Raw genomic sequence first — 14,017 nt, 5'->3', positions numbered from 1 at the left:
TCACCTTTTCTTTCTCATTTACTTCACTGTTCTTCCTTTCACCCTTCATTTTTCCTCCTGTTCCTTCTTTACTTTTTCAACCCATCCTTTGTCTCTCATCCTTTCGCGTATTTCTTTTGTGCTTTTTTTTTACATTTCTCTCGTTTTCAGGTCTAGGAGAAGGCCTCTTGAAATCACTTCAGACTTTCTGCAAACTTGTGCGTGTGGTGTTAGATTTTCCACACATGCTATTGGCCTTTGCGTGTGGCTTTCAAACAAGAAAGCACGCAATTGGCCAAAGGCGGGTGCATGTCCCACCTTTTCTGAAAATGTTTTCTCCCACAGTGTTTAGCTGTCGGGAGCGAGCAGCGGTGCGCAGTGTGCCATCTGTTGTGGATCATGTTTCATTTCAAGACTTTGTAGCTTTCCTTACAAGGCGCATCCCCTCCACCCCGGCCAAGGGACAGACCCCACCGCCACAAGAATGCGTGCTTCTTTTTCCAGCACTCACATTTCATCTATGTCAGCACTCTCTTCCTGCACCGTTATCTTTGTATTAGTATGCTACTGTCAAGACATTTGCTGTACTCTGTAGTTGACCTCTATAGTCGCCTCTTTTTCGGTACCATCTTAAAAATTGACGCCACCATTTAACATTAGCGTTTTTTCATCAACGTGGTGCGTGCTTCCTTTTACACCTCTGCGCAGCTGTGGTGCGTGCTACCTTTGACATCTCTGCATAGTGCACAGCTGTGGTGCGTGTTTCCTTTCCCCACATTGCTTTTGGTGCTCTCTTGATCCAGGAGCGTAGCACAGGCCCTTGCTGTGGGTTAATTTGAGCCGATGTCTGCCCGTGCGCATATGGGCACTTAATTATGAGCACTTGCTTTTTGTGCGTGCTTGCTGGCACCAGCTGCTAAATAATGCCTCTGCGCAGCTGTGGTGCGTGCTACCTTTCACATCTCTGCACAGTGCACATCTTAAAAATTGACTGCACCTTTTAACATTCGCGTTTTTTCAGCGCCATGGTGTGCTCTTACTTTCACACCTCTGCGCAGCTGTGGTGCGTGCCACCTTTGACATCTCTGCACAGTACACAGCTGTGGTGTGTGCTTCCTTTTCCCCCATTGCACAGTACACAGCTTCAAAAGGGACTGCACCTTTTAACACTCGCATTTTCTCATCACTGTGATGCGTGCTTCCTTTCACATCTCTGCGCAGCTGTGGTCTGTGCTACCTTTGACATCGCTGCACAGTGCAGATATGTGGTGTGTGCCTCCTTTCACCCCAGTGCACAGCTGTGGTGCGTGCTTCCTTTCACCTTATTGCACATTGCACAGCTGTGGTGCATGCTTCCTTTCACCCCACTGCACAGTGCACAGCTGTAGTGCGTATTTCCTTCACCCCACTGCATGTGCCCCTCCATCACACCCACGTGGTTCTCTCGTTTTCTGTTTAATAAACAAATTTCACACACAGATGCCCAGGTTTCTGATGTTAGCACTTGTGAACTCACTGGACCTCGCAGCTTTTCTTACAAGGCTCGTCCCCTTCACCCCGGCCGAGGGACAGACCCCATGGCCATAAGCTGGATTATAAAGCGCCCTGACAGAATCACCAAGGCGCTGGACCTTGCAGCTTTCCTTACAAGGCTCGTCCTCTCCACCCCGGCCGAGAGACAAACTCCTCCGCCACAAGCTGCTGTGATAGTATGATAATATTATCAATTTTTATTATTCCTTGCATCTTTGGCATTGACATTATTGCCCTTTACAACACTATTTGTTAGTTTTTAAATCATCAGCAGCAACATTTGTGCCCCTGTGCTGCTCAGATAGGAAGCACACCAGTACCGCCACTGTAACAGGAGGCAGACCCACCACCCATCCCACACTTCCAACAGACAGCTCTACAGTAAACAGTCTGTGTATTGCTTCTTATCGCTGCAATTTATCTCCCTTCACTGGCTCCTCACCCGCCCCCTTCACTCTACCCCTCTCCGAGATTGATGCAACAGACGTAAGTGTTTAGGCTCTGTTAATCTGCAGGAACGTCGATACCCTTAATAGGCCCAAGCTGCCACCGTTATTTTATTTTTCAGCTACACTGATTATATTGATATGCCAAAACCATCCAAACATCCTACAAGGTGTCTACTATATAAAATAAAGGACACGGAGCATTAAAAGATGTGGGAATATTGTTAAATAAAGAGATTTCCATGGGAGGCCTGCACAAGGGGACAGTTCAGAAAGCCAGCACATTTCACTCTAGAGGAGGCCTACATATCAGCCGCTGCGTACCAGGCGTCCCTTGTATTACCGTTCCTTTGAGTGTGTTTGTGTGTGTAGTAGTCCAGGCTCTTGGTGCTAGCTCAATCCAAGGGCGTAACGCAGGCCCCTGCTGGCGGCTTAATTTGAGCCGGTGTCTGCGGTGCGCACATGGGCACTTAATTATTAGCAATTGCTTTTTGTGCATGCTTGCTGCCACCGGTTGCTAAATAATGCCTCTGCACAGCTGTGGTGCGTGCTACCTTTGACATCTCTCTACAGTGCACAGCTGTGGTGCGTGCTTCCTTTCCCTCCATTGCACAGTACACAGCTTCAAAATTGACCACACTTTTTAACATTCGCTTTTTTTCAGCACCTTGGTGCGCGCTTCCTTTTACACTTCTGCGCAGCTGTGGTGTGTGCTACCTTTGATATCTCTGCACAGTGCACAGCTGTGGTGCGTGCTTCCTTTCCCCACATTGCTTTTCGGACTAAACTAGAACACATTGTTTGTATTAATTTTGGTTTTTAGTACAATACTTCAGTTGTATATAATGTTTTTTCGGTTAGATATAAGGTGACAGAAATAGTTATAACACTTTGTTTATTATAACTTATAAATTGCTGCACAACATTCACAATGCTCTACAACACATATTAAAAACGTTAACAAAGCCAATAGGTCTGTCAAAACAATTATAACGCCCCAAAGCGAGACCTATTGGCTATGTCAGTGCTTGTTCTATTTAACCCTCTCTTTGGGTTGTCTCACATTTTAATCAATCCAACGCATCTCTTTGTATATATGCTTTGCTCTGAAACCCACACCCCACTCCCATGGCATTCCATAACATTTATTGTTGTTACCATCGATTTCCGAGCGCCTAGAGACCTGCAGGTGATTGGGCGCGATATAAATCCAATATAACAATAACAATAACAATTAGCATTTTGTCTGCAGACAGAAGAGGCCCACACAAGACTAACTAAAGCTTTATTGTAACCCAGTTCCCAACCCCACCCCTCCCAGTGGCAGTCCCCGCATAATCTGCTCAAGTGGGGGGTTCACTACACCGCTGCTGTTAAGGCGCCTTATATCCTGTGACTCAGGGTAGTGGTCCGTGAAAGCTGGCAGGTCTGCTCCTATAAATAAGTCTTGCTCACCTTAAGTCTCATTATTGTAGCTACTCGGAGACAGAAGTGGGTGCTTTATGTGAGTGCACTGATGGGTGAGAGGAAAGAAATCCCTGTATCGACCAACAGCTCAAGCTTACAGCTCTTGCCGGTAAAGTGGCCCTACCACTGGGAGCCATTGTGGGTTCCACCTACCCTGTTCTTTCAGGAGGAAAGACAGAACTCACCGTTTTGATGCCATTGGTCTGAACAGTCATCCCTGCAGTTCACATCTCAAACATTCAAAAGGGCAAACACGGATTAGTAAGAACAAAACATAAGAAATGCTGTTAAACCTTTTGTTCATTCTCAATGAGCTTTGGGAGGTACAAGCATTTTAAATAAAGATTGATGAATAAATGAATAAAAAAGTATTTTAAAGAGCGAGTTGCCATCTCCAACAAGAGTCCTGGCACTGGAAGGATAGAAAGCTATTTTTGCCGAGTTAGGGAAGCTGAAAGCGACAGTTCTTACGGTTTATATGAAAGGACAGAAGGATATGCAGGGAATAAACTCGGAGTTCTAGTACTTGACAGTAAGGAAAATAAGCATTGGCAAAGTCAACAGGTCTTGCCTATGCAAGAGCTTTTGGATTTGCCAATATGTTTTAGTCAGTTTGTACACTAGCGGGGCTGCTGTTCAGCATGGCTAAAAGTTAGGGGCTCAAAGGGTAGAGGAGCTGAGTGTCGTATAGTAGAGTGTCATGGAGTAGAGGCAATGTTATGGAGCAGCGTAGAGTGTTCTGGAGCAGCGTAGAGAGTTGTGGAGTTGAGCTGAGTTGCATGGAGTGAAGTAGCATCGAGTGGAGTGAAGCAGAGTGCCATGGAGGGGCGTAGAGTGTTGTGGAGGAAGCAGAGTGTGTAGAGAGGAGTGGAGTAGAGTGTCAGAGTGGAGTAGACAGTCGTAAAGTTAAGTGGCATAAAATGGTGTGGAGCAGAACGGAGTAGCGTAGAGGGTGTTGAGTGGATTCCTGTAGAGTGGAGTAGAGTGTCGCAGAGTGGAGTGGCATAGACTGAAGTAGTTTAGTTGAGTGAAACGACAGAGTGGAGTGGAGAGCCATTGAGTGTCAGAGAATGGAGTGGCATAGCAGTGGCGTAGGGTGATATTAGTGGAGTGGAGTAATGTGTCATAGAATAGAGTGGAGTAAAGTGGCATGGAGTGGCGTAGAGGGAGTCACGAAGAACGTCATAGAGTGGACTAGTGTCATAGAAAGGCACAGAGTGAAGCAGAGTGTTGTGGAGTGGAGTAGAGTGTCACAGAGTAGAGTAGAGTTTAATGGAGTAGAGTGTCAGAGTGGAGTGTTGTGGAGTGTTGTAGAGTGGCCTAGAGTTAAGTCGTGTAAAGTACAGTGGTGCAGGGTAAAGTGATGTAGAGTGTATTGGCATAGAATGCAGTTACACAGAGTGGCGTACAGTGGCATAGAGTAGAGTGGTGCAGAGTAAAGTGGTGCAGATTGGAGTAGAGTGGTGCAGCGCAGATTGCAGTGGCATACAGTGAAATGGCATAGAGTGGAGTGGGAGTGAGTGTAGTGGAGCAGAGTGGCATAGAGTAGTTTGTTTCAGAGTAGAGTGAAGTGGTGCAGGGTAGAGTGTAGAGGTGCAGGATAGAGTGCAAATGTATAGAGTAAAGTGGCATAGAGTACAGTGGAGTAGAGTGCAGTGGTGCAGAGTAGATTAGAGTGGTGCAGATTAGAGCAGTGCATAGTTCACTATTGGAGAGTACAGTGTTGCAAAGTAGAGTGTCAGACAGTGCACTGGTGTAGAGTGCAGTAGAATAGAGTAAAGTGGTGCATGGTAAAGAGGCAAAGAGAGCAATGGTGTAGAGTACAGTGGTGCAGGGTAAAATAGAGTGGTGTAGAGTTCAGTGATGTAGAGTGCAATGGCGTAGAATGCAGTAGCTTATAGTGTTGTAGAGTATAGCGGCATACCGTGCAGGGGCACAGAGTTTGTTGGTTTTGAGTAAAGTGGTGTAGAGTGCATTGGCTTAGAGTGCAGTGGTATCGATTGTGGTACAGTGGAGTGGCGCAGGGTAGATTGCAGTGGTGTAGAGTGGAGTGACGTAGAGTGGAATGGCATAGAGTGGAATAGAGAGGCATAAAGTGCAGTGGCATAAATAAATAAATACTTGGATTTGTAGAGCGAGGCTAATCCCCCAAGAGGGTATACAAGCGCCGTCGAAAGGCATGGGGAGATTAAGGATTAAGTGATTTGCCCAGAATCACAGGATGTTGAGCTGATGCAGAGACCCAAACCTGGATCCCCAGCTCCATAGTCGAGAGCGCTGGCTGTTACACAACATCTTTTCGTGGAGTAGCTTATTTCAGATAGGAGTGAAGTGGCACAGAGTGGAGTGTTGTAGAGTTCAGAGGTGTAGCGCAGATTAGAGTGGATTGGCATAGAGTGGAGTGATACAGAGTAGAGTGGCATGAAGTGTAGTGGCGTAATGTGCAGTACAGTGACGTAGAGAAGAATGCAGTGGCATAGAACACAGTGGTGCAGAGTAGAGTGGTGTAACGTTTAGTGGGGTGGAGTGGAGTGGTGCAAAGTAGAGAGGCGTAAAGGGCACTGGCGTAGAGTGGTGCCAATTAGAGTGCAGAAGCATATGTAAGAGTGGCATTTAATTCAGTAGCAGAGAGTGCCGTGTTGCAGAGTAGAGTGTCATAGAGTGCAGGTGTGTATAGTTGAGTGACATAGAGTGCACTGACGTAGAGTAGAGTGGCACAGAGAGTAGTAGAACAGAGTTGCGTAGAGTGCGGTAATGTAGATTACAATGGTGTTGAGTGCAGTGGTGTAGAGTATTTCAGAGTAGAGTATAGTGGCATAGAGTACAGTGGTGCAGAGTGGATTGGCATAGAATGCAGTGGTGTAGAGTATATTGGTTTTGAGCAAAGGGGTATAGAGTACACTGACGCAGAGTGCAATGGTTGGAGTAGAGTGCAGTGGCATTGAGTCGAGTGGCACAGAGTACCGTAGAGTGGCGTGGAGTGGTGCAGCACAGAGTGCAGCGGCCTGGGGTAGATTGTTTCAGAGTAGAGTGAAATGGCATAGAGTGGAGTGCTGCATGGTAGAGTGGAGTAGTGCAGAGTAGAGTGCAGTGGCATAGATTGCAGAGGTGCAGAGAAGATTGCAAAGGTGCAGAGAAGATTATAGTGGTGTAGAGTGGATTGGCACAGAGTGCACTGGCATAGAGTGGAGTGGTACGGAGTAGAGTGCATTGGTGTAGAATGTGTTGGCATAGAGTGCAATGTTGGGTGGAGTGACGTAGAGTGGAGTGATGCAGAGTAGACTGGAGTGGTGTAGAATGCAGTGACAAAGAGTGCAGTGGTGCATAGTAAAGTAGAGTAGAGTGGGGTAGAGTGCATTGGTATAGAGTAAAGTGATGCAGAGTAGAGTAGAGAAGCTTAGACTGGAGTGGTGCAGAGTAAAATGTATTGACACAGTGTGGAGTGGTGCAGTGTGGAGTAGTGAAGAGTAGAGTGGCGTGGTGTGGAGTGGTGCAGACTAGAGTAGAGTGGGATAAAGTGGAGTATGAATGGTGTGGTAGTGCACTGATATTACAGACAGCACATCTTCAAATGAAATGACCATTGCATTTGCACAGACATAACAGTTTTACTGATAAAAGTATACAGTGCACAAACGATAATGTGTGGAAATGTCTTCACCTAGGTACTGATTGTTTTGATTGGATTCAAATATATGTTTCCACCACAGTTCAGAATTACCCCAAAAATGTGCTCTATTACCAGCACATCCCAATAGCCAGCATGATTGTCACATAAACCCTCTCACTTTTAAGTCAGAGAAAGAAAAGTAAACACCATGTTCTCTGAAAGACAGCGCCTGGCATTTGACCAATGTCTTTGAATGCACAGCACATGTGATAAGATAAGAACAAGATTTAAAGGTCTGTTTACAGAAATCGAACACTGGTGGAAGAATACAGTAAATAGAGTTTGGATAACACAAGGAACAAACTCAAGCTGGACAGCGTAAAACAAATAGAGCCAGCAAATAGAATGCAAAAAAATGTGAGTTACAAACAAGAAAAATCCAATGGTAAGCAACGGGCATAATGCATTCCCAGGGAAGCGTTCCGAATGCCCCCAAGATGCCGTTAGCAACAGGCTTCAAACTAAAAAACGAACAGTGATAGAGATGTGCTTTCTTGTGGCGAGGAGAATAGGAATATTAGCTACAGAGGAGCACAAAGTCTGGCTAGGAATGTAGAGTTGAAGCCTTTTTCTCAGATGTATGTTGCCAGCAGAATGAAAGCCTGATGGCACTGACAAAGAGAGTTTTAAAGATAGATAGTTAAGCAACTGGCAGTCAGTGGAGAGTTTTAATATGACTACTTATAGGGGGTAGTCCCAAAATAAGGTTAGAAGCACTCTAGAAGTTTTTAAGTTGATGAAATAGATGGGTACAAAGCCTATTTAGTACTCTTTTCCATTAACTACTAGATAAAAAAACGCCCTTGTTGCTCCATAGGAAATGCGCCATATGCCTCTTTATCTGATAATCAAGTTCTCAAAATATTAAATGGGCAGGTTAGAGCTAACCTTTTTGTACTGTTGGATGGTTTGTGAATGTTAAGCAGATTCTTGTCCCATTTACTATGAATAATTATTTAGGTTTCATTGCAGAAAGTGCATTTAGCTGCCTCTATTTTACAAAAGCTGTCACAGGATTCATTAGATGGTTAAGGGCGCTGCCACAGTTTGTCTTCGCAATGGAACAGGAACACCTTGAAAATGGTTCACTTCTTATACTCAAGGACAGTTTCTGGATTCATGAATTACATGCGTGATAATTCGCCGATAAAGATTTCTCGGGGCTCCCAAAATTTGTCATTCATTATCACTCACCTTCCCCAACAAGCCTGTCATATTCCAACAATGAGCTTCCATCAGCTGCTTACCAACCCATTCTTGCCATTTTATGTACATACAACTCTTTGCCCCCAACCTCTCACTCTCATGTTTCTACACCCTCTTTCCTGTAATTTAGACTGGTGTTTTAGATTAAAGGATATTGTAACATTGGCCTTTCTTCTGTGCCTTAAAGAAGTCTCACACTGGCATGAGGGACACATTCCTAGAAAAAGGAGCCCCCTCTAATAGTTCAATTCGGTCTGGGAGAAAAGGGGGACAAACACACCAAACATTATATCAAAAAAGCCTCCCACTTGACCTCTCTTTCTTCGACTTTTTGGGCTAAATCTGCTCCAATGGGCTATCAATTTATACTCTGAAACATGATATATACAACATCATCATTTGATCAAAAACATTTTTATTAATTTTTTGAAATGTATTGTTATTTTCATTTGTAGTATCAAAAAAGGTTTTAGAGAAATCATTTTTATTGATTTTCATAGCAACAATATCAGTGCACAGGTATAACCATACAATAACTAGGAACTGCCGAGTGCCCCCTGCAAAAAATGTTTTAAAAAGACACACATATTGTTGCATTTTTACCCATATTTTTCCTTTTTGTACATTTCATAAATAGACAAAGCAATCCTGTACCTATTTATACATGAGATATAATTCTCTTCATAGGACCCCTAATGATTCACCACACAATCATACTAACCTATCATATCAACATTCATACTCTACCAAGCCATTCATACTAACAACCAACCATTGATATAATGAGGGACACATTATAAATAAAAAAAAAAAGATAATATGGTTACAACGCGAATGCCATTCCCACGCATAACCTTTACCACGAATATTCCTTTACCACGCATACTTGTACAACGATTTTCGTTGTAAATTCACGCATGGTAAGGGCATACTCTTAGTAAAGGTTATTCCCCCACCCCTAAACCCTTCTTACAAATACCCCTCCCCTGCCCTTAACCCTAAAATCGCACCCCTGCGTTTTTTTTAATTCTTAAATTCCCCTTACCTCTTCACGTCGTCTCGTTTGTCGTCTCTTCTCTATGATCTCCCGAGTTCACGGTGCACGTCGTAAAGAGGAAACGGAAGTGCCGTTTCCTCTAACGACGCTGAATGCCTCCCGATTGCCTCCTCATCGCTACTTTATCAGGTGCATTTTTTGGGGGGGGACCCCCCCCAAGCTCCCTTTTCTTTTCACACCCATTTTTTTGGGGGGGGGGGAGACCCCTAAGCCCCCTTTTTTAATTTTAACCTTTACCACACATGCCTTTACTATGTATCTCGTAGTAAAGGTATGTGTGGTAAAGGCTATTCGTGTTAACCACGCATACGTTGTAATGCATGCGTGGTTAAGGTTATGTGTGGAAACGGCCGCGTTGTAGTGGCCGTTTCCAAGATAATATAGATCGTGAGCTATTAGTAGCTCTCCAGGTACCTGCAAGTATGTCTCCTGGGTGCATCCCACCCTATTATTATAGATGCTTTTGTTTGGCTGAATTATTACATGTATACCAAAGGTACAAAGCATCGATTTGAGACGAAATATCTGTGTTTTCATAACTCAGAAGCTGATGTTTAGAGGAAAATGGCTAAATTTTCAAGATGTATTTAAAGAGGTTACATGATTTGGAGAGATGTATTACTGATTTGGATGAGATGTATTACTCATATTACTCAAGTGCCAGTGGGATTGCTGCTATGACTTTTATGCATTATCCATATAGAGGTATTCCAAATTAATAATGTTTTTTTACTTTACTGCTGGCAACCCTGCAAAATGCACTGATGTTATCACTGCTGACAATCTGAAAAGGGGTGGCCATCATTACATCACTACTATTAGTAGTTCAGGATGATTTTTACTGAACAAAAGGTTGGGGACCCCTGAAACTGGTGAGCGAATCTTACCAATTCATATTTCATTCCATTGCTTAGGCCTTGTGGATGCTGTTGCTTTATATTTTTACGACCTACGCTGGCTTTTGCTTTCAAACTAATTGAAGCATTGGGAAAATCAACAGGTCTGACGTTGACTGCCAGTCTTTTGGCTTTTACCAATTGTCTTTTATTTAGTTAGTTTGGTAAACTTTATTTTTGAGGCACTGCCTGGCTCGTGCCAATAAAAAGTACAAATATTGGTTAAAACCGAAAATATTTTTGGCCTCAAAAAGCATGTTTTGCCACGGCCGTCCCTGGAACAGTAGGGCAGTAATTTGCGTGAATGTGTTCTTTGTTGAAGAGCAGAATACGGTCATTCACGGCGAATGGTTAGACTGGACTGATCCATTTCCCCATGCTTTATTCTGCAGTGGGTGGAAGAAAAATGTAAATGCACCACAACAGAGCAATGGATGAAAAGGTCTGGCTGAAAGCCATACAACTAAGGGAGAGACTGAAAAGTGTGACATGGACCAGATATTGGGAGTAAGGAGAGTATGAAAGTTGTGTGGAGATGCTGAATACAGGATTGGTATCTTGTATAATAGCTTACTTTGACAGCTGAGCAAAGAACAAAAGGAAGAAGGCGAGAGTGATCGATTCCCTCTTTAGTCCGATATCTGCTGTGGGGTACAGCACAATACCGACACCAATTAGTCTAACCCAAAGAAAGCAATTATTTATTCAGCTGTGATTTCATAAAAACAATATTAAATTTCGTGTGCACGTTTTTTGTGTGTGTTTTTAGTATTTAAAGTTGATTTTTAATGAAGCAGGCTTGCCACCAAGTCTTAGTATTACTGCAAACCCAACCATTTGTAAGGGGGTATGTATACGTTTGCTTAGAAGAATTGTAAAAATGTCTGTCCGGCATATCAAAGCCAGAATGGGAGTCGCCATACAAAGATAAATGAAACGAAAATGTAAAAAAACATATAGCTTGAAAATTGGCTTCATTTAAAAAACATATAGTATAATCAGCAGAATAGAGGCAATTATAATCCCTTTAGACTAATGCCAGTTTGGGAGGATCCACATATCCGGGATCCAATCAGGAAGAACAGTGTAAATACCCTGTGAAGTTTGGGTGCATAGGCGCAATTTCTAAACAATTATAAATATCACCACATATGTAAGATTGAGACAACAAAAACAACATTCAACTAGTTAGTGTATGTCATATAATGCTTTTGAAAACCTTTGACAATTTAATTAATCTGTTTTTTTTAGCTATCAATTTTTTATAAAAGCAAACATAACAAAATAGATACAAAATTAAAAAACGGTTTACAAACCTCTTCCATAATTATTTACATTGGATAAAGTTGAAAAGTTTATTGATTAATGATGGCGTATCATAGACTTTAAAAAGCACCCCACAGAATAATGGACAACTGGATTAGAAAACATCCGTAAAAAAACACAATGCTAGTTTACACTTATTAATTCCGTATGACTTCAAAAACAACTCATAAATATTGCAGTATAAAATGTTTATAAAATGTACAAAAGGAAACTAAGTGCACAAGTGTCTGGACAGATGTTTTGCCACAGGGGAAGACCAATATTGCTGAGGTGCCATAAAGGCCCAAGGGAAAACAGAGGTGGATTCTTATAGAGCCCAAGTGAAATCAAGTCCGAAGCGGAATTTCCCATGGGTTGATGACTAGAGTCAGGTAAGGCTCCTATTCAATTATTGTTTGTATAATAGTGTAATCATGTAAATTAGTTTTTCAATTTTTTTCCCCTTTCTGGTCGGGTTGGTAAAAAACATATGTATCTTTTTTTACCCTTTCAGTGTCCCCCCTGGTAATCAGGAGACAATTATATCAACCACTCAGGTCTACCAAGAGCTTCAGCAGTTATCTTAATGTATTTGAGACAGGAGATCGTATAGCGCACATGACACGCTAAACAGTCAGCATTATATATTGTAATTAATGGTAACATGCTTGTTTTGATTCACAGTGTTAGGTGTGCGCATTCCTTGTTCCTCAGTGTTCAATCCGTGTGAATCCTAATGTTTTATCATCACGCGCTGTCTACGTATGTGCAATGTCTCGTACTGCACCACTGTGTAAAATTTTGCATACATGCTGGTAGTGATTCCACTTGCCAGCTCCCGGACGCATTTTACTGCAACCTGCAGGTTCTTCACACAATATTCGCTGGGTTCAAACAATAATCATCATTCAAAGTAGTCGATTAAGTTTCTTTTGATTCATTTTTTCTAGAGTTCTTCAATATATGAATTTGTTTCACTCATATTCTATCCAACAATTCACATATCTTGGCATCATATCCATAAAATCACATTTTCTTTATCAGGTGTTGACTTATAATACCCAATGCATTCCGGGTCATGTGACCCTTCATCAGGGGTGTCTGTAATAGAACAATATATCGCTGTCTATGTGCACCGAAATAATTACAACTACGAACAAATAAATCTTACCAAGTTAAGAAGTCCCCTGACCGCAAGTCTGAAGAGAAGGGCTGCAATATTAATTGGCCCGATTATTAGAAATTGCTAGCCAACATAAGCAAGCAGGTTATGGAGTTACCTACCTCAACCAGACAAGATGTACTGAATCACCAAACTTAAACAAATGGATCAACACAATCCTCTAAGCCATCCTAATGGGGTTATGGTGTCAACTGACCTAATGAAGTTGAAGATCAAAGTCACCAGGCCAAACACAGTGGATCTAAGAAGTCACCTGACCAGAGTGGGCATGGCTGCAAAGTAACTAACAAAAGGGATTATTTTGTCATCAGAACTACTCCATTAAGTAAAGCAACTGCAGAATACATTGCCTTGAGTACTGAGTGAGTATAGTATTTATAAAGCACTAAACCTACACCCTGAGGCTTCTTGGCAATAAAATATGGCAGCATGACACCCTCAGCCCACAAATCGCCGAACTATAAAAAAAACAGAAACGTTTTTCAGCTCTTTCCTAAAGGAAATAAGGCTGCTCTTTTACTGAAGGTCAATAGGTAAAGTGTTCCATAGCTTGGAGCCAAAGATGGGAAAGGATCTACCACCTGATCTAGATCTTCTCATATCGGGGAAATCTGAAAGCAGTAACTTTTTCGATTTGAGTGATCTAGTACATGACCTCTTCAGAAAAGGCCTTTGAAAAAGGTAATTTTTTCCAACATTTATGTCTTTATAGCAGTAACATAATGCCTTAAACTCAATCAGCGTCTCTACAGCAAGCCAATGAAGGGACTTACCCTAAGGTCGACTTCTTTTCCAAGCAGATCGTAAAGGGAAGCACCTTTGGAGGTAATCTCAGAAGCGAGTTGTCGGGCAGCCTTCAACTCCGTGATCTGGAATGAAAGAAGGATAGTCAGCAGCATGTATGAACTTAGCTTCTAAAACTGAACATTCTGCATGTGAAAAAGTGATGTGAAGGAGCCATGATTGATATGCGCCTCGTGGTGTTGCTGCCCATTCCAACCAGTGTTGCAGGGGCAATACGGGTAGTATGCAAACATCGATGTGCAAGCAATTATTTTAAGTTTGGCACTCTTCTCTGCCAGATTTGAGAGTTGCATATTTCCTTGTCCCATTCAGATTTGAGGAGTTATTGATATTCTTTGTTATCATAAAGAATGCTGCTCATCATTTACATGTAGATAGCACCATTCACATAATGCGTCGCACCAAGGTATGAGTTTGGGGTTTTCTCAAAAGTGTGTTGTGGTATTTATCTGTACCACAGTCTTAAAGTTT

The 14,017-nt window shown here is 42.5% G+C and overlaps 1 protein-coding gene across 2 annotated transcripts in view; it reads right to left on the bottom strand.

The window, feature by feature from the left end:
- IFT38 (intraflagellar transport 38) overlaps positions 1 to 14,017 on the bottom strand; it is an 854,149-nt gene that overhangs the window by 487,644 nt on the left and 352,488 nt on the right. For both annotated transcript variants that reach the window (XM_085628445.1, XM_085628447.1), the window contains exon 5: positions 13,516 to 13,611. In XM_085628445.1, the coding sequence (XP_085484571.1) occupies positions 13,516 to 13,611 (96 nt within the window). The remainder of the gene's footprint in view (positions 1 to 13,515; positions 13,612 to 14,017) is intronic.

Source organism: Triturus cristatus, chromosome 10 (genome assembly GCF_964204655.1).
Source record: "Triturus cristatus chromosome 10, aTriCri1.1, whole genome shotgun sequence".
Taxonomy (NCBI): Eukaryota; Metazoa; Chordata; class Amphibia; order Caudata; family Salamandridae; genus Triturus; species Triturus cristatus.
This window is presented reverse-complemented; position numbering and strand designations above follow the sequence as displayed.